The sequence below is a fragment of the Maniola jurtina genome, chromosome W (genome assembly GCF_905333055.1).
Source record: "Maniola jurtina chromosome W, ilManJurt1.1, whole genome shotgun sequence".
NCBI classification, from domain to species: Eukaryota; Metazoa; Arthropoda; class Insecta; order Lepidoptera; family Nymphalidae; genus Maniola; species Maniola jurtina.
This window is the reverse complement of record NC_060057.1, coordinates 5,240,468-5,261,555: the sequence shown is the minus strand read 5'-3', so window position 1 is coordinate 5,261,555 and position 21,088 is coordinate 5,240,468. Positions and strand designations below refer to the sequence as shown.

Sequence of the window (21,088 nt, the reverse complement as noted above, 5' to 3'; positions counted from 1 at the left end):
ACGATTCTAAAATTGAAGGAAAACTCGTTCAGAAAGCAGAATCCACACAACGCGCAAACTACGTCCGCGGGGTGGAATATGCGTCGAGAGGGCGTTGTGAGCGGGTCAGTGGGAATGTTTAGTCAGTACTCACTTCAACAGTTTCGCCGCGGTGCTTTACGCCGAGGTGAAATCGAAGGCCCGACTCGTTCAGAAAGCAGAATCCACACAACGTACAAACTACGTCCGCGGGTTGGAATTGTTATTTCTAGGCTTTTTGGGAGGCGTTGAATAGAAACACAGTTATACCGTTACAAGCTGTATTCCCACTGACTCATGCATCGCGCGGGTGCAACCGCGTCAACAAGTTTTCTATCTACCTACGTATAACATCCCTCCAACACTATTTTAACAATTAAAAAAAACTTATCAACTAAAAGACATGCTTAATTAAAAATATTTCTTATAATCAATGTGTTTACGAGGCCTTAGAGTTCGGACTGTTCGACTGTCCGTATTCGGTATAGCCTGGGCTGAAGGAGCCGGAGGACATGATGGCCTAGGAACGGGCTCCGTAGCCTGGTCAGATCGATTCGCCGATGCAACGCCGCCGGGGCAATCTGTGCGGACCTCAATGTTTACCGAGCCTGTACTGGCGACCTTATCGTGTCGTACGGCTTCTTCGTGTCCACCCATCACACTTTCCCCCTCAAATTTGCAAATTTGATTCTTGTGTCTTTTAATTTGAACGTTATTTTCCTTGAGACTTATTAAATATAACGATCGCCCAATTTTTTTCAAAATAGTTCCTTTAGTCCAAGCATTTTGTTGTTTATTGTATGTTTTCACTAGAACCAGTTCACCTTCTTTAAAGTCAATGTTTCTTTTTCCGTTATAGTTTTTAATCTGTGAACACTGATTTCTTTTTACAGTTTTTGATAACTCCCGGTCGGATGACGATGACGGCCGCGCAGGAGGGTTTAGCAAATCCAATCTACAACGTAAATTTTTACCAAATAACACCTCAGCAGGTGATCGATTCGTGGTGGAATGTGTAGAATTGCGATAGTGGAATAAAAACTCATTTAACTTATTATTAATATCTTTTTTTGACGTTCCTGATAAAACTATGCTTTTTAAAGCCTTTTTAACGATCTTAACAAAACTTTCAGCCTGGCCATTGCTTGCAGGGTGATAGATCGGCGAAGTTAAATGAGAAATACCATTATAACTACAGAAATTTTTGAATTCTGACGAGGTAAATGAACTGCCGTTATCGCTGCAAATTGTATTAAAAAGTCCAAATCTTGACATCATTTCACTTAATTTTTCAATTACTACTCTAGAACTGTACCCGTTACTCACATCGAAAACTTCCACCCATTTAGAATAAGCATCTACCACTATTAAATATACTTTATCATTAAAAGGGCCTAAAAAATCCACATGCACCCGGAACCAGGGTTCAGGCGGATAGGGCCACGGAGTGAGCGCGGCGCGCGGCGGGGCGGCGCGGAGCTGCGCGCACACTTCGCATGCACCTACTGCTGTCTCTAAACTCGCGGACATCTTAGGCCACCAAAATCGCATTCTTGCCGAGGCCTTCATTTTAGCTACACCCAAGTGGCCCGTATGCAACTCTTTAACCACTGCGCCCTGAATCGCTTCGGGTATTACAAGTTTCGCCCCTCTCATGACGCACCCGTTTTCAAACGACAATTCATAACGACAATTAAAATAAGGCTTGAGTTTATTATCCATCACCTTATTCGGCCAACCGTTCAATAGGTATTTAATAACTTGCATTAAAATTTTATCCGACTTCGTACTCTGTTGAACATCTTTAAAGATCGCCGGCATTGAATGTGCGTCCCAAATGTAACACGAGTAAGAGCTATTATCGATTGTGTTGCTTCCACTTCTAATCAGTTTACCTCGATTATTATATTTTGTAGGTACTAATTCTGACTCACCGTTGATCGTGGCGCGGCTAAGGTAATCGGCCGAGTTATTTGCACTACTAACGTACTCAATAGTGTAGTTATACGCTGATAAAAATAACGCATACCTTTGTAACCGATTTGCTGTAATTTCAGGTATACCACGGCCTGGTCGAAAAATAGATAGTAGCGGCCTATGATCGGTTCTCAATATAAATGGCTCTGCTCTGCCGTATAGGTATTGGTGGAACCGCCGCACCCCGAATATGATTGCCGTCGCTTCTTTTTGTATTTGACTATACTGTTTTTCGGCTGCGCTTAATGACCTAGAGACATACGAAACGGGTCGTTCCTCGCCACTGCCTTCTATTTGCGATAACACTGCACCGAGACCGTAAGGTGACGCATCAACTGTCAAAATTATTTTTGCGTCAGGATTAAAATGTGCTAAAGCGTTTTCGGAAGCTAACTGTTTCTTGATTAATTCAAAAGCCTCCGAATGTTCCTGTTCCCATTTCCAATTAGCATTTTTTTTTAATAAAGAATGTAAAGGACATAAAATACTAGAAGCATTTTTGATGAACCCTCTATAGTAGTTTACTAAACCCAAAAATGACTTAAGTTCGGTAACATTTGTAGGAACATTAGCCTTAAGAATAGCCTTCACCTTGTCTGGTGACTTATGTAACCCGTTTTTATCAATAGTGTACCCTAAATAAGATACCGAATCTTGGAAAAAATTACATTTATCTTTTTGCAATACAAGTCCAGCGTTTTCTAGCCTCTTAAAAACCTGGTTTAACCTCTCTAAATGTTCTTGCTCATTTTTTCCTGTAATCAAAATATCATCTAAGAACTGAAGTACTCCATCTATCCCTGTTAAAATTAACTCTAACGTTCTTTGAAATATAGCCGGCGCACTGGATAACCCAAATACTAATCTCGTGTATTTAAATAAGCCCTTATGTGTATTTATGCACGTCAATAATTGCGAATCTTCTTTTAACCTTAGTTGATTATATGCATTAGATAGGTCTAGTTTTGAAAATTTTACACCGCCATGAAGTTTAGAAAATAATTCCTCAATACGAGGCAGTGGATACTTTTCAACTAAAAGTTGTTTGTTAAGCGTCGCTGAGTAATCTGCACACACCCTTATGCTGCCATTACGTTTTAATACCGGAACAATAGGGCTGGCATACTCGGAAAACTGTACCGGCTCAATAACCCCTAAACACGTTAATCTGTTCAATTCTGCTTCTAGTTTATTACGCAGGGCGAAAGGCACCGACCGGGCTTTAAAAAAAATAGGTTTAGAGTCCGGTTTTAAATTCAATGTCACTTCAATGTCTTTGCAACACCCTAATGAATTGGAAAAAAGCTTTGGAAATTTATTAATTAGCGTTTCAACAAAGTCTTCTTTCGCTGTGCAAATGTTTACTGAGCATATTTCTAGATTGAATTTATTTATAAAATCACGGCCTAGCAGAGGTGGCCCGCCTCCTTTTACTACATAAACATCTATTATATCCGTTTTATTTCTGTATTCAAACCTTAAAGGTAACATCCCTATTGTCCGAATATTGCTGCCATTGTAACTTTGTAATATTCTGTTGGTTTCTAATAGCTTATGCTTAGAAAAATACTTATAATATGTAGAATCTGAAATAGCCGTCACAGCTGATCCTGTATCTAATTCAAAACACAAGGACACACTATCCACCACAATCGTCTCACGCATCGGCTCTCCATGATAGCTACGAATATTAAATATGAGTCGCTTACCATCATCGTCATCACCCTGGGCATCCGAATGAAACTGTAGGAAATGCTGGCTGTCCCGTCCTTTCACGGCGCCACAGGCACGCTGAATGTGACCTTTGACACCGCATACCCTACACGTAAATGACCTATATCTACAGATTTGGCTTCCGTGACCGAACGAGTCACAGACGATACACTTTTTTTTATTAGCTGGCACTGAACGAGACGCACTTTCTTTCTCCGCACTATACACTTGTCTTCCTTGCGACGACCTTGGTTGCCTGGACGTTACTTTGTGTACCTCGACGAAAGGTGATAAGGACAGATCTTGAGATGGCTGCACCGTCATGGCTGCTTGTCGTGCTCCCTCGTTAGCACAATGTACACTTTCCGCCCATTGCAGCGCTTTTTCCATCGTTAGCCCCTCGAGGGACTTCTCGAAAAGTCGCTCACGAACTTTGCCACTCCCCATGCCCAGGACGAATCTGTCGCGCAGCATTTCGTTTAGTACAGCGGCCGGAAAACTGCAGTCCTTCGCTAAACCCCGCACTCGGGCGGCCCACGCACTCAAGGACTCACTGTTGCCTTGGCAAGCACTGTGAAATTTATACCTCTCAGCAAACCCACATTTCTTTGCTTTAAAGTGGCCGTCCAGCAAGGATACCACTTGCTCGTACGACAGGGACGAAACGTCATTAGGGAGTGCTAAATCCCTAATGAGTTTGTATGTGGTTTCGGCACAACTGCTCAACAAAATCGCCCTCCGCTTTGCGCCCGTCTTGTCCGCGTCATCGTCGATTTCATTCGCAAGAAACCATTGTTCTATGCGTCCTTTGTACAACTCCCATTCTTGTGTTTCGTGGTTAAACACTGTTAATAAGCCCACTGATATTTTATCCATGATTACACGCGTTAAGGTTACTCGTCGCCACTGTTATTTCTAGGCTTTTTGGGAGGCGTTGAATAGAAACACAGTTATACCGTTACAAGCTGTATTCCCACTGACTCATGCATCGCGCGGGTGCAACCGCGTCAACAAGTTTTCTATCTACCTACGTATAACAGGAATATACGTAGAGAGGGCGTTGTGAGCGGGTCAGTGGGAATGTTTAGTCAGTACTCACTTCAACAGTTTCGCCGCGGTGCTTTACGCCGAGGTGAAATCGAAGGCCCGACTCGTTCAGAAAGCAGAATCCACACAACGTACAAACTACGTCCGCGGGTTGGAATATGCGTAGAGAGGGCGTTGTGAGCGGGTCAGTGGGAATGTTTAGTCAGTACTCACTTCAACAGTTTCGCCGCGATGCTTTACGCCGAGGTGAAATCGAAGGCCCGACTCGTTCAGAAAGCAGAATCCACACAACGCGCAAACTATGTCCGCGGGGTGGAATATACGCATGTGAGAGAAGTAGCCGGTACTAGAACTGCAATAGGAAAGGGTATCGGAATGTATTGCTTTTATTATTATTACTAGCGACCCGCCCCGGCTTCACACGGTGCAATGTAGTACTAATGTGGTGTCAGTGTGTTTATTTTGTTATATTTCGAAAGAATTAGACAGCATTTTCAATGAAAGCTCAGTTGGCTTGATTTCTTCTGACATCTTGAACAATTATGGTCATATTTCAACAAAGTAAAACAATATTAAACTATACGTACAAATTGACCTTCCTCTTGATAATTCCTCTATCTATTGGTGAAAACCGCACTAAAATCAGATGAGGAGTTTAAAAGATCTAAGCATACAGAGGGACAGACAACGGGAAGCAACTTTATTAATTAATTTATTTTTTATCAATTTATTTATTCAATTAAAGACTTAATAAAAAGAGAACATTTTAGACCAAACTTCGTAGACCAAAGCACTAGATAAAAACTGAGACTGGTGTTTGAAATTTTGCAGCCCAATTGTCTGTGCTAGGGTTGACAAAAATAAAGACTAATTTATTTATTTTAAAATATCAAAAAAACGAAGGTGATAAAAAGTTTAATCCTATACATATTTACATTTTTTTCTTTTTTAACCGACTTCCAAAAAAGGAGGATTTTCTCAATTCGTCATGTATGTTCCCCGATTACTCAAAGACCCCTGGATCGATTTGGATTTTTTTTTTGTTTGAAAGGGTATACTGTGCAGGTGGTCCTATATAAATTTGGTGAAGATCTGATTAATAACTTCGGAGATGGAGAAGAGAACTCCTCAAAGGAGAAGAGCAAATTGCTCGCGATCAGTGTAATAGCTTTGTAACAGTAGGGTGTTAACTGGGCATAGCATATTATAGTACAGTGGGGCCACTAAAAATTGTGTAATAAAAAAGTTTCAAAAGAAAAATAAAACCGACTTCAAAAACCACGAACACTAAAAAGTAAAAAATAATTTTTGTTCAGCTACACGTGTAATGTACCTAGGTATGAAGTCGGGCAAGCTTCACTCTTGGATTTCTAATTTTGTTTTAATATGCTCGCTCGACTTCATATCTAGGCAGGTACATTACATGTGTAGCTAAACAAAAATTATTTTTTACTTTTTAGTGTTTGTGGTTTTTGAAGTCAGTTTTATTTTTATTTTATTTAATGTACTTTTTTCTTAAATTAAAAGGAATTTAATTTAAAATCGTTTTGTATATACAATAAGTTATATCGTATGAAAATAAAATTTTAATTTTAGTTACCTATTGATGGTGCATCTGTGTTTTAAAGTATAATATTTCAAAATATAATTTTATACTAGCTGTGCCCGCGACTTCGTTCGCGTGGAATAGTGACTTTTCGCGCTTTATATAGCCACGGACGCTCAGGCGCGAGGCGCCGTGATTCTTTAAATTGACATAACTTTTTTATTTATGAACCGATTGACATGAAATAAACACTAAATCCTAAGTGAAGCTTACTACAATATATTAGTGAAAACCGTATCTAAATCGAATAAGCCGTTTCTGAGATTAGCGTGCACAAACACACAGACAAACAGACAAACAGACAAAAAAAAATTAATTACAATTTCGGGTTCGGCATCGATATAATAACAACCCCTGCTACTTTTTTTTTATATATTTCCATTGTACAGACACCACTTTTCTACAATTTTCTTATATGTATAGATAATATTTTTATTTTTATTTATAAATTATAATTTTATACTGTATAGATTTATTTATTTTCAAACAACAGTAAATGTGGTTGCTTGCCACAAGTCTGAAACACGCACTCAGAGCTGTGGCTACTGACCGTAACTGACAGGGACAGTGTGGACACTTGTAGGTGATGCCTTCGTGCCAACGGGCGTGGTTGATCGCTGAAACACGCACTCAGAGCTGTGGCTACTGACCGTAACTGACAGGGACAGTGTGGACACTTGTAGGTGATGCCTTCGTGCCAACGGGCGTGGTTGATCGCTGAAACACGCACTCAGAGCTGTGGCTACTGACCGTAACTGACAGGGACAGTGTGGACACTTGTAGGTGATGCCTTCGTGCCAACGGGCGTGGTTGATCGCTGAAACACGCACTCAGAGCTGTGGCTACTGACCGTAACTGACAGGGACAGTGTGGACACTTGTAGGTGATGCCTTCGTGCCAACGGGCGTGGTTGATCGCTGAAACACGCACTCAGAGCTGTGGCTACTGACCGTAACTGACAGGGACAGTGTGGACACTTGTAGGTGATGCCTTCGTGCCAACGGGCGTGGTTGATCGCTGAAACACGCACTCAGAGCTGTGGCTACTGACCGTAACTGACAGGGACAGTGTGGACACTTGTAGGTGATGCCTTCGTGCCAACGGCCGTGGTTGATCGCTGAAACACGCACTCAGAGCTGTGGCTACTGACCGTAACTGACAGGGACAGTGTGGACACTTGTAGGTGATGCCTTCGTGCCAACGGGCGTGGTTGATCGCTGAAACACGCACTCAGAGCTGTGGCTACTGACCGTAACTGACAGGGACAGTGTGGACACTTGTAGGTGATGCCTTCGTGCCAACGGGCGTGGTTGATCGCTGAAACACGCACTCAGAGCTGTGGCTACTGACCGTAACTGACAGGGACAGTGTGGACACTTGTAGGTGATGCCTTCGTGCCAACGGGCGTGGTTGATCGCTGAAACACGCACTCAGAGCTGTGGCTACTGACCGTAACTGACAGGGACAGTGTGGACACTTGTAGGTGATGCCTTCGTGCCAACGGGCGTGGTTGATCGCTGAGACACGCACTCAGAGCTGTGGCTACTGACCGTAACTGACAGGGACAGTGTGGACACTTGTAGGTGATGCCTTCGTGCCAACGGGCGTGGTTGATCGCTGAGACACGCACTCAGAGCTGTGGCTACTGACCGTAACTGACAGGGACAGTTTGGACACTTGTAGGTGATGCCTTCGTGCCAACGGGCGTGGTTGATCGCTGAAACACGCACTCAGAGCTGTGGCTACTGACCGTAACTGACAGGGACAGTGTGGACACTTGTAGGTGATGCCTTCGTGCCAACGGGCGTGGTTGATCGCTGAGACACGCACTCAGAGCTGTGGCTACTGACCGTAACTGACAGGGACAGTGTGGACACTTGTAGGTGATGCCTTCGTGCCAACGGGCGTGGTTGATCGCTGAGACACGCACTCAGAGCTGTGGCTACTGACCGTAACTGACAGGGACAGTGTGGACACTTGTAGGTGATGCCTTCGTGCCAACGGGCGTGGTTGATCGCTGAAACACGCACTCAGAGCTGTGGCTACTGACCGTAACTGACAGGGACAGTGTGGACACTTGTAGGTGATGCCTTCGTGCCAACGGGCGTGGTTGATCGCTGAGACACGCACTCAGAGCTGTGGCTACTGACCGTAACTGACAGGGACAGTGTGGACACTTGTAGGTGATGCCTTCGTGCCAACGGGCGTGGTTGATCGCTGAAACACGCACTCAGAGCTGTGGCTACTGACCGTAACTGACAGGGACAGTGTGGACACTTGTAGGTGATGCCTTCGTGCCAACGGGCGTGGTTGATCGCTGAAACACGCACTCAGAGCTGTGGCTACTGACCGTAACTGACAGGGACAGTGTGGACACTTGTAGGTGATGCCTTCGTGCCAACGGGCGTGGTTGATCGCTGAAACACGCACTCAGAGCTGTGGCTACTGACCGTAACTGACAGGGACAGTGTGGACACTTGTAGGTGATGCCTTCGTGCCAACGGGCGTGGTTGATCGCTGAAACACGCACTCAGAGCTGTGGCTACTGACCGTAACTGACAGAGACAGTGTGGACACTTGTAGGTGATGCCTTCGTGCCAACGGGCGTGGTTGATCGCTGAAACACGCACTCAGAGCTGTGGCTACTGACCGTAACTGACAGGGACAGTGTGGACACTTGTAGGTGATGCCTTCGTGCCAACGGGCGTGGTTGATCGCTGAAACACGCACTCAGAGCTGTGGCTACTGACCGTAACTGACAGGGACAGTGTGGACACTTGTAGGTGATGCCTTCGTGCCAACGGGCGTGGTTGATCGCTGAAACACGCACTCAGAGCTGTGGCTACTGACCGTAACTGACAGGGACAGTGTGGACACTTGTAGGTGATGCCTTCGTGCCAACGGGCGTGGTTGACCGCTGAAAGCCTGGAACAAACACAATTTTGAACATTGGACGTAGTCATTTCTAGGGTTACGTACCTCAAAAGGACACAAGGAACCCTTAGCGTGTGTCCACATTGAATACGCGGTGACTAGGGGCTTATGGCGGGCGCGACGGCGGAGGCGTGAGGTGGCCACAGTGGCGTGCAAGCTGTTAGAGCGATAAGACGTATTCAGGTGTTGCGAACCATGGACGAGGATTTGATATTTTTACTAGATAGCCCGATCCTGAGATAGGAGGTCCTGAGCACAAGAGATGGTGTGCATGAAATAAATAAAAACAGAGAAGTGAATGGTGAATTTTTTAATTTGTATGAAGAATTGAGGTTGTACCCCACAAAATTATTGGATAGTTATGGCACAATACAGACTGTGTGATTCAATAAATTATCGATTGTAAACCCTAAACAGACACACTTTCGCATTTATAATATAAGTATGGATGTATGGATTTAAATACTTTATTGCTTAAAACTATAACACAAAGTAAAGTATAGGAAAGATTTGCAGACAAGGGGCGACCGTATCACTATAGTGATCTCTTCCATGCTATATTTAAAAAAAACCGGCCAAGTGCAAGTCAGACTCGCGCAATGAGGGTTCCGTACTCGGGTATTTTTTCCAACATTATGCACAATAAATCAAAAACCATTATGAATAAAAATAAATAAAAATCATCTGTTTTAGAATGTACAGGTAAAGCCCTTTCATATGATACCCCACTTGGTATAGTTATCTTACTTTGAAAATTAAAACATTTTTTTTTTAAATGATGTGACCCCAAATTTGCGGTTTTCAGATTTATTCCTGTATTTGTGCAATAAGACCTACCCACCTGCCTTTCATGATTCTAGGTCAACGGGAAGTACCCGGTGGGTTTCTTGACAGACAGACAACAAAGTGATCATCCTATAAGGGTTCCGTTTTTCCTTTTGAGGTACGGAACCCTAAAAAAAGTACTCACTTATGGTTGGTGACCAGTGGACAACTCTTGCACGCGTATCGCTGTCTGTGGCAGCTATTCATGTGATGATGTAGATTGCTATATTTCTTGAAGCGCGCGCCGCACACAAGGCATTCGCTTGTTCCAAATTTCTGAAAAAAAAAAATGAGTGTCAATTTCAACCTTGTCGTTTTTACCAGACCACGGCAAAGCCAAAAGGAAGGGTTATGATTGTAGCACTATATGTGTGTGTGTATGTTTGTATCCAGATTCTGTGTGTTCCACCGTAGCACCTAAACTACTGGGCCGATTCTGATGAGGAGTCAATTGATTCGTTGTAAAGGTCCGGCTGACATAGGCTATAGTGTATATGATGATAAAAATGGACCTGACGGATGTTACAACAAAAAAAGTGGGGGTTTCCAAAAATTTTGTTTTCATTTTATCGAATGAATAAAAAATCGAACAATGGGAATGATTTCTAAGTCAAAAATAAATTATTTCTTAATAGTTATTAAATAGAGGGTTTCCCAATATTCGTAAAGTCCACATTCACTGCTAGTTTTAAGTTTGCTAACCATTTTAAATTTATCGATTTAACTACAAAAGTGCGTGAAATTACGGCATATGTATATTTTGTATACTTTTTTTGGGTTTTTACCCTAAATAAAGAAAATTATTATTATTTTGTATATAACTCACTCTCACGCCCGGTTACAAAATAGATATATATAAAAGCCAAAGGGAATATAATATACTTACATACATAAAAATAAATAAACCTACATACACATTTACATAAATACATATTTGTACCGGGCGGAGGATTACGCCCCGGCAGGGGAGACCAAACGGCCGGGGGTCAGGGCGACAGGTTGAGAAAGCGGCGGACTATCCTAGCCGAGTCTAGCAAGACCGCTTTTTGCATCCTGGCTGCGAGCGAACTGCCACGGAACCCCAGTCGCCTCAGATGGTGAGCGAGGCTGACTGGGATCAACCCGTTTGCAGATACGACGATTGGGATGATTTCGGTGGACTCCACATGCCACATGTCGGAAACCTCGTGAGCCAGATCAAGATACTTGCGTTTTTTCTCCGTCTCAGCTCTCACGAGGTTCTCGTCATATGGAATGGTGATGTCCACCAAAAACACCCTCGACTGTGCCCGGTCCACCACCACGATGTCAGGCTTATTCGCTAGAATAGTCCTGTCCGTGATGATGGACCGGTCCCAATAGAGCCGGACTCCGTCGCGCTCGAGTACCGGCACCGGTGTGTACCTGTAATACGGCAACCTCTCATCCAGGAGACCGTACTTCAGAGCAAGCTCTTGGTGAAGGATTTTGGCTGCTTGGTTGTGTCTGTGCAGATACTCAGTGTTGGCAAGCGCCGAACATCCCGAAAGCACATGTCTGAGTGACTCACCGGGATGGCGACAAGCTCGACAGATGTCTTGAGTGCCATCCTTCAGAATGTACTTTCGGTAGTTCCGCGTCTTGACCACCTGATCTTGGATCGCACTGACAAACCCTTCGGTTTCCCCGAAGAGGTCACCAAAGCGCAGCATATTATTATTATATGTGTATGACGTCACATCTGTGTATTTCATACAAGCTCTCATACTAAGCGAGCGTTTTAGCGTTTGATAAAAAATCGCTGATTTGACTAGTAGTCATCATCTCTATTGTACAATCGATTGTCAAATTATTCGTCTTCACAAAAAAAAAATAGAAATATTTAGATTAAAATTCGACAATAGATTCTTCAATTGTTTGATTCTCCTATTGCCAAGAACAATCAAAAATGATCGGTCGTTTTTCGTTGTTCAATTGTTATTCGATTGTTATCAAATAATGACAACAATCGAATACAGTGGACCCCCGGTAATCCGACTAACGTTTTGCAGGACATTGTTGGACTATCGAATTTGTCGGATTATAGAGTACTGCCTAAGACCGTCTATAGTCCGGAATTTTTTACAAAAGAGTACCTTGTAATCCGACAAATTGCAAATCCAATGATAAGATTCTATATGTCATACATACTCTGAAGTACAAATCGTACTTCACTATGTATGTCAAATTTAGTAAATTCAATAATAATAGACATGTCGGATTACGGGGGGTACCAGATTAGACAGGGGCCGGATTACCAGGGGTCCACTGTAATTCGATTGTTAATAATGATATAAATAGGAGGGGGAACCCTAAGCAATGTGAATTATAGCTCAGAGAAAGATACTCACATCAGTATGTTTTTCCTTGTGTGTATTGAAAATGTCGATATTGCAGAACCCTTTGAAACACTTCATACATTTATATGCTGAATTTTTGAAATTTGAAGTTTTTTTCCTGTTCTGTACATCAGCTAACTGCTCTTCGTGAGTCAATTTCGTTACTGTGTAATTTTTTAAGTATTTCAGGAGCTCATCCTGTGAGCGTTTAGTTTTTCTAATTACATCTTTTCTAACTTCATTTTTTGATTCAAGCAAACTCCTTTGTGTTCCTCTGATTTCGCCTACAGGTGTGACTTCAACATTTTTAGTGATTCCTTTACTATTGGCAGCTCCTGAATCTGAATCACTGTCACTATCGTTGTCCTCCAAAAAGTCCCAATCGTCGTCTGTGTCGTTATTTACATCATTTATAAACTTGTCTACTATGCCCTTAACTCTTTTATCACACTCGGTATCACTAAACACAATATCGTCAATGTCATCTAGAAATTCAGTATCGCAAGGTAAATCATTTATCTCTTCTATTGTAGATACATTAGTTTTTGGAACTACTTTTTTAATTTCCTCGACTTTTTTATCACATTTTAAATCAATAACACTGTCATCATCCAAATCGATATCTTCTAGCCATTCAATTTCACTTGCAGGATCATCTAAGTTATCTCTTTTAGGTACTTCAAATTCCTCGTCTCTTTCATCACGCTGTACATCAATATTAGTGTATATAGTATCATTATTACTATCAATCTCTTCCAGATATTCAACATCGCTTATAATGTCGCCTAATTTTTCCGTTTTGATTTTCTTGTTAAGTTCATTTATTGTTGCAACATTGTCAGCTTCTATTTCAAAATTTGCTTCATTCAAAGGATCAAGGTACAGGTTTTTTTTTTTTTTATTAAACACACATTACAGGTAATGACAATAATACTATCAAGTAATACAAGCCATAAAGGACTTCGTCTGTGGTGGCGTTTGCTGGCGCGCGTGTTGTGACTTTTTGGAGTGTTTTTTTGTTAGAAGTGGCCGGTTTTTGTGTTCTGGTGGTGGAACTGACTGGGAAGCGCTCTAAAGGGGCGCCCGCGCGTGTGTCGGCGGGCGCCGGCACAGACGAAGTCCATACTTATACATATAGTTTCCCAAACTTGTAAATAACTACAAACTTGACATTGGCTAATCAGTGTAAAGCCAGACGAGAGAGAGAGAAAAAAAAAAGCCATAAAACTAGCCACTCTCCACAGGAAAAGTGTGTACAGAATATGCAGTAACAAGATAATGGATGTGTCGCCTTAGAACTATACACCAAAGACTAAAATTTTACAAAACACCAACTCATAAGACCAACTCATTATAATATCTACACATTCTCACTATTGGGTTAAAAAAGTAATTATTATATTTATAAACGTTAAGAGAAAACAAAGTGTTACCATTCTCCGGATAATGACCACAATATCTAATATTAATTTATCTTAGAGCCTCATAGCTCAACGGTTGAGGAGCGGACTGAATTCCAAAAGGTCGGCGGTTCAAACCCCACCCGTTGCACTATTGTCGTACCCACTCCTGGCACAAGCTTTACGCATAATTGGAGGGGAAAGGGGAATAATAGTCATGATTAGAATAGCTAATATTCGTACGCACAACAGACGGAAACGTTTAAGTGCGGAAACCAGCCCAGAGAGAAGAAGAACTAATATTCGTTATTAAAAAAAATGTCAATTAAAGAATATCATCAACCCATCGCCGGCTCACAGTCTCTCTAGAGGATCTCCTCTCAGAGTTAGAAGGGCCATAGTGTACTATGTTTGCCACGTGTGGATTGGCAGACTTCGGACACTTTTGACCCCCATCCACACACTGCCCAGTGATGTAGTGTGGCCGCGTTACTCGCGTGTTCCTCGTTCACGCCCATTGCTCACTATTTTGTCGGTAAGTATGCAATAGCGCGCACGCTGCCACAGTTTTTTTTTTCCATTTCGTCTGGCTTTACACTGATTAGCCAATGTAGAGTTTGTAGTTAATTATAAATTAGTCAAACTATGTGTATAAGTATGGACCTCGTCTGTGCCGGCGCCCGCCGACATACACGCGGCGCCCCTCTAGAGCGCTTCCCAGTCAGTTCCACCACCAACAAACACCAGCAGAACACAAAAACCGGCCACTTCTAAAAAACACTCCAAAAAGGCACAACACGCGCGCCAGCATACGCCACCACAGACGAAGTCCTGCCACAGTTTCCACGTCCATCGCATTGCAAAGGCAAGCGACTTAGTGCGGCGGTGGCGCGGTTAATTGCACGAGTTGAGCAGTGTGTGGACGACGGGTGAGAACGTTATAAAGAACTCTTTCCTCACAATGTTTTCCTTCACTGTTAAAGCAATTGATCTTTAATTTATATGTAATTCAAGGAACCAAAAGCTTATATTGCTATAGATCTGAAAGTGACATCTGCTAATTCCCATTTGGCCGGACCCTTTTTATTCTGAGATGGGTTGCCTATGATGGTGTGTGTGTATTTTAAGAAGACACAAAAAACATAAAAACCGATTTCAAAAATCACAAACACTAAAAAGTAGTATACAAGAGTTAAGATGGATACGACGGGTCTGCCCGTGAAATTCAAATTTAGTTTGGTTTTTCGCAATAAGTAAACTAATAGGACAAAGTAGGTTTTATTGCGCCAATGGCAGTATCATCCTCACAGGTTTATATAAAAATCTTTACTTTAAAGAGTCCAGTTTAAGAAATTAGCTCTAGTATCAACTATAACTCACAAATTAGTTGATACTAGAGCTAATTTCTTAAACTGGACCCTTGGATGGTACTGCCATTGACATAATTAAAATGCCATAAGCCTATGTTGTCGTATTAGTATACAAAGTGCGAAAAACTAAATTAAATTTGAATTTCGCAGGCAGAACCGTCTCATGCCCCTTAGTTCTAAAATCACATTGTTTGGAGCTGGTGCCAATTAGCCGCATGAACCGTCTACTCTTCAAACCTATTGTTTGTGACTCCACATTGGCACCGACTAACCCGGTGCGGAATAGCCCGGGTGTGCAGGGCCTCCCTCAACCTCATACCCCGATAGATAGGATAGAACTTACTGAAATTCCAGTTAAATCTTCAAATGCCATATCTAATTTATATGGCCCTTTAGCTCGATACAACTTACAGTCCTCACTAGTGTCCAGGCATATCATGCAGAACTGAAAAAAATAGCATGTACTTGCAGATGTTGGCATTATGTAAAAAAATCGGTCAAGTGCGAGTTGGACTTGCACATGAAGAAAACTCTAGATACTGTCATATGTTGCATCATCACTTGTCTGGAAGTGTGATTGCAGCAAAGTACTGATTTATAGATTAAAAGAATAGTAATGAAAGATGTACCAGAGGTGTAGATGGCCCTACACTCCCTGACACTGTCTGTGTCCTTCTAGTTGCACCAAACTCCATTTTACCACGATTTTTGGTTTAGCGATCAGTCTCAACTGATTTTTGTAGCAAAGTTGTCTCTTCAGGCTCTTCTATGATATACACAGTTCAGTAGGTAGGTAGTGGGTACTTAGCCTGGAGCTTAGCTTTGAAGCCTGTAATGTGCAAAGTCTAACTTAAGATGTTGTTAAATAGCTTGCTTTTAACCAATATTATACAAAAATCATACTGGTAACCAGAGGCGGTCTTAGCCATTGCGAGGCTCCGGGCGGCAGGTCTTGCGAGGCCCTAGTTTGTTCTTCGTGAAAAGTATGTGATGCGAAAGTAGGTCTGTTTGTTTGTTTAGGTATTTTTCATGTTTGAGGAGAAATGCTAAAGTTATACAAATAAATAGAGTTTTAAAATATTTTACATTAAAAGATTGACAAAATTAACAAATACAGAGATGATAAATATTATAATTGATATGAGTGGCTTTTCCTAAGACTAAAATCTTTGATTAAAGCGCAATAATCTAACGAATGATAAGACAAAAGATCCACGTATATTTACCTGCTTTCTTTTGATACCTCGTTTCCTTTTTGAACTACCTGACTCAATTTTTCTGCCGGCATCACGATCACGCGAACTCATTTCGTGAATCTTGTTTTGTTTCGCACAAACAGTCAGAAATAATTTTTAAGTATCACACAGTTTTTTTTACTTTTACCTTACTCAATACTTCAAATACTTTAATTTACACATTTCCAGCTCACTCAATACTAGAACGTAATCTTGGATACTTAGAATAAAACTGTAACTGGACGATTTCTGTACATTTGATATACTTTGAAAATTTTACAAATACAAATACAAATAATTTATTTCCACAAAAGATTAATAACTAAGTATGATTAAACTTACATCTTATTAAATACCTACAATCCTAAGTACCTACAACAAAGTGAACTGTAAGCATATACAATTAGTAAGATAACTTAGTTATTAAGACAATTTTGAGTGTTGCAAGATCAAGGACTGGCTATCCTAGCTAGATTTTTATATCTGTGTTAAGGATAGCCAGCCCTAATTTTAATCGCAGAAAGTATTATTATCGATATAGATCCCAAACAATTTTTTTTAGAATTTTTGTCTGTCTGTCTATCTGTCAGTCTATCATCTGTCTGTATCATGCGAAAACTACTGAACGGATTTAAATGAAAGGTGCACTGAAAGTGCTTCGGGTTAATATATAGGGTAGTTTTCATTCCAAAAAAATGAAGGATTCTTCGAGATACAGGATCAAACTTTTTATCGATTTTACTCAATAACTCCGTCAAATTTAAACCGATTTTCACAATTCTTTTTTTACAAAGGTATAGTACTGTCAGGTTGGTACCATGTAAGGTTGGTGAAGATCTGATGAACAGTTTCGGAAATAGAGGCTGGAACTCCTAAACGGGTAACAGCATAACGATCGCGATCAGTATAATAGCTTAGTAGAAAGTAGACTCTTAGTCATAACTAGTTGACCCGCCCCGGCTTCGCACGGGGAGTCTACCTGTTCCATAATACCACCCATATTTTGTCTATGGAATAGATAGGCTCCCTGTGCGAAGCTGGGGCCGGTCAACTAGTATTCAATAAAATTGAAAGATATGTAGCGAGCGCAACTTTTTTGTTTAATACAGATAAAAAAGAGAAATATAAACGAGCTCAGCCATAACAAAATTTTATGTTTCAAAGCACCTCACTCTACTTTTCTCATATTTTTTATCCCGGAAAGACAAAGAGTTCCTAGGGGGATTTTCAAAAACTTACCATGTGGATTAAGTTCCGGGTATCAAATAATATACAATAAAAGCGCGAGCGAAGCGAGCGCGAAATTTTTGATATATTATTTACAAAAAAAACCATATTAATATTAGCCAAAGTCCTTTTCAGGGCCCATCTTCTTAGCTAAAATTTGGTATAATTCAGAGATAGCTTGCGCACAGATACTTTATCCCGAGTTTCCACGACGTTTTTTAAAACCCGAATCGATGGGAACGAAGTTTCGGGCATCAATTAATACAATATAAAAGCGCGAGCGAAGCGAGCGCAAAATTTTCGATATATTTAAATAAGAGAATGGTAAATTCGAGCCTTCAGGTCCAAAATATTGAATTCCTACAACGATGAATTCTTATAATGTTGAATTTGTTGTGTGAATGTTGAAATATTTGATTTATCGTGCAAAATGTCAGAAAAAATACCCGAGTTTGGAACCCTCGCCTCGGTGCGCGAGTCCGACTCACAATTGGCCGGTTTTTTTTTGTGAATTACGTATAAGCATATGCGAATTAAAAGCTTACTTTTAAGATTCAACATTTAATTTTGGGAATTCAAATTCAACATTTTGCGAATCCAACATTTTGGGATTTAACATTTAGCAACTCCGAAATTCAACATTTTGCAAATTCAACATTTTACGAATTCAACATTTTAAGCCTGAAGGAATTCGAGAATTAGTCTATTTTAAGCTTTCTTTGTCTGGGAGTTTGAACCCCCAAAACCTTACCAGTAACAATTTTGTAACTCATACTACAAGCAAAATAATTCTAAGGTGACAAGAATTGACGAACGAAATAAAATACGGGGATTGCCCGAGCAATGAATTAGTTAACTAACTTTATTTTAATTTACCGTTATTTAATAACCTTAATAAGTAATTAAAGATCAGAATCAAAAGTTTTAATTAAAAAATATGTTTAAAAAATGTATATTTTTTATAATTTGCTTGGGTTGTTGCGCGAGGCCCCTGCAAGAGCGAGGCCCCGGGCGATTGCCCCGTTCGCCACCCCCTAAGACCGCCACTGCTGGTAACAGGTCACCATTTTTTGAAGCATGCTTGAAGGTGTCAAAAGGTGCATAGTAAACCCATAGACTTACGAATTTTTCGTTACGCTCTAAACCTATGAGTAAACCCACAAGTAAACCCGGCGCCAATAGTGTTTTGTTGATAGCATACTATTTAGCTGATTCCTAACTCAGTCCTCTATAATACCACATTAGACTGGAAAATTGGAAATTATTGTCCAAAATCTTGAATATTTTTCTGCTACTGTCAATAAGTTATTCTTCACCACATGTTTACCACGGGCCAGAAAAGGAACTTCCTTCTTCAATCTTCTTTCAGTTTTCGGTTTTCATGGCCAATGAAACGCAGTGATTACATACTCTTTGGCCAATAAACAGTTCATTCTCGGCATAAGCAAACATGAAAAACCATGAAAAACCATTGAAAAACACATGAAAAACATCTTAACACTGACATAGAATAGAATAGCAGTTTTTTTTTCTCGTCTGGCTTTACTCAGATTACCCAATGTCAAGTTTGTAGTTATTTACCAAAGAGAATATAATTACTACGTTGTTATTTACAAGGGAAACTATATTTAAAGTATGGACTTCCTCTGTGACGGCGCTCACGGACATACGCGCGGCGCCCTTTTATAGCGCTTCCCAGTCAGTTCTACTACCAATAAACACCAGCAGCACACAAAAATCGCCCACTTCTAACAAACAAACACTCCAAAAAGGCACCGCATGCGCGCCAGCAAACGCCAGCACAGACGAAGTCCCGAACCAAACCTATTACATCAAAGAGTATTGTAATCAAGAATGACCAAAGAGCATGTAATAGACAGAGACATGCTACCTAAACAAGATTGTGCACTGAGACACCAAAAACGAGCCTATTGAGATAGCGCTAAATTGGATTGTGTCCCTTTCTATTAGGGTGACAACACGATTTGATAATGTAAGACATTTGACGGATTATATGAGAATAGGAGAGGATGAATCATCATGATAACCCATCGCCGCCCACTACTGAGCACGGGTCTCTTCTCAGAATGATAAAGGTTTAGGCCATAGTCTGCCGCGCTGTAGTTATAAAAGTAGAGAAATTCAATTTTTTTTTGTTCTGCGAAAAAGTACCAGTCATGTTAAGTATGGGTACCTATAATATAGGTAAGTAAAATTATTTTGTATAATCTGGTGCATGTGTTTAGGTCCTAAACAGTTTTAGGAAGTTCGTAAGCAAGGCATACTTTTGGGAAAATTGATGGTACAGCGTTTCTTTATAAAAAAAATTCAGTGCACACGAAGCCGTAGCAAAATCTTCCGCTTTAAAATGCATTCCGCAAACTGCCGAATATTTGGTGATATTTCCTGGAACGACAGCGATCCATTTTTGCCTTAAGTCTTCATTTTTGAGAAATCTATCGATAAACAGAAAAAAACACTTCCATTAAACAATCAAATTATGGTTACCTTACTACTTCTGTATAGTATAGTACAGAATGTTCGCCATATTGTTTTGCTTGACACCCAGTGTTGTCATCCTATTAATTTAAAAAAATATTTATAATACTTTTTAAACTAAATGATATTTTAATGACATTATAAAATAAAGATAACGGTGTGAAAATTACTGCGAAAACAAAAGAAAGTAATCTTGTTGTTTAAAATTAAATAAACAATGAATAAGAACTTTGTGAGCTACATCATAATTCGTACCATAGAAAATATTTTTTTATGCTTGCAATCTATTAGACAGTGACACACTCCAATTTATAGACCTCTCGCTCGGCTCGTTTTTCCGCTTAGCATAATTGTATTAGAAATTGGATTTTATGCTAACGCAATAGAATTTATTTTTGCAGGGAATTAAAGCTGAAGTGCACAATCATGTGTAGGTAGCACGTCTCTGGTAATAGAATGACAATGACAGGGGGGTGTAGTTGACAGTTGTCTTGGATAATACCTACCTACTAGTGCTATCTCTATGACAGTTGTAGAACAAAGGCTGCCAGCCGTTCAAATCTCCTCAATTTTCGGGAATATGTTGAAAATGTCAATGTTGAAAATCGAGTAAGTTACATTAGTTATTTTAACTGAATCAGAAATCTGAAAAGCAATCCCTGTTTTCACATAGGGAAAAAATAATGAAAATCATTTCTAGGCCATGGAGTTGCAACCTATCTTGTTCACTTAAATACGTACTTATCTCATGCTAAATATAGCTATAAGATGCAGACACAACTATGCTGTATTTATTATCATGATATATCGTGAAGTTATGTAATGATTATTTAAAAAGAAACAGTGAAATTGAGATTTTTTAATTAGCAATACTAAATAG

General features: G+C 40.6%; 1 protein-coding gene across 1 annotated transcript; it reads right to left on the bottom strand.

The window, feature by feature from the left end:
- Positions 1-245: 245 nt before the first annotated feature.
- Positions 246-4,741, bottom strand: LOC123879993 (uncharacterized protein K02A2.6-like). Its single transcript, XM_045927841.1, has one exon. The coding sequence runs from the start codon at positions 4,582-4,584 to the stop codon at positions 430-432; it is 4,155 nt and encodes a 1,384-aa protein (XP_045783797.1). The 5' UTR covers positions 4,585-4,741; the 3' UTR covers positions 246-429.
- Positions 4,742-21,088: the final 16,347 nt, after the last annotated feature.

What these genes read in the sequence shown, in the direction of transcription:
- LOC123879993 (XM_045927841.1), bottom strand. Translation starts at nt 4,584, where the DNA reads ATGGATAAAATATCAGTGGGCTTATTAACAGTGTTTAACCACGAAACA.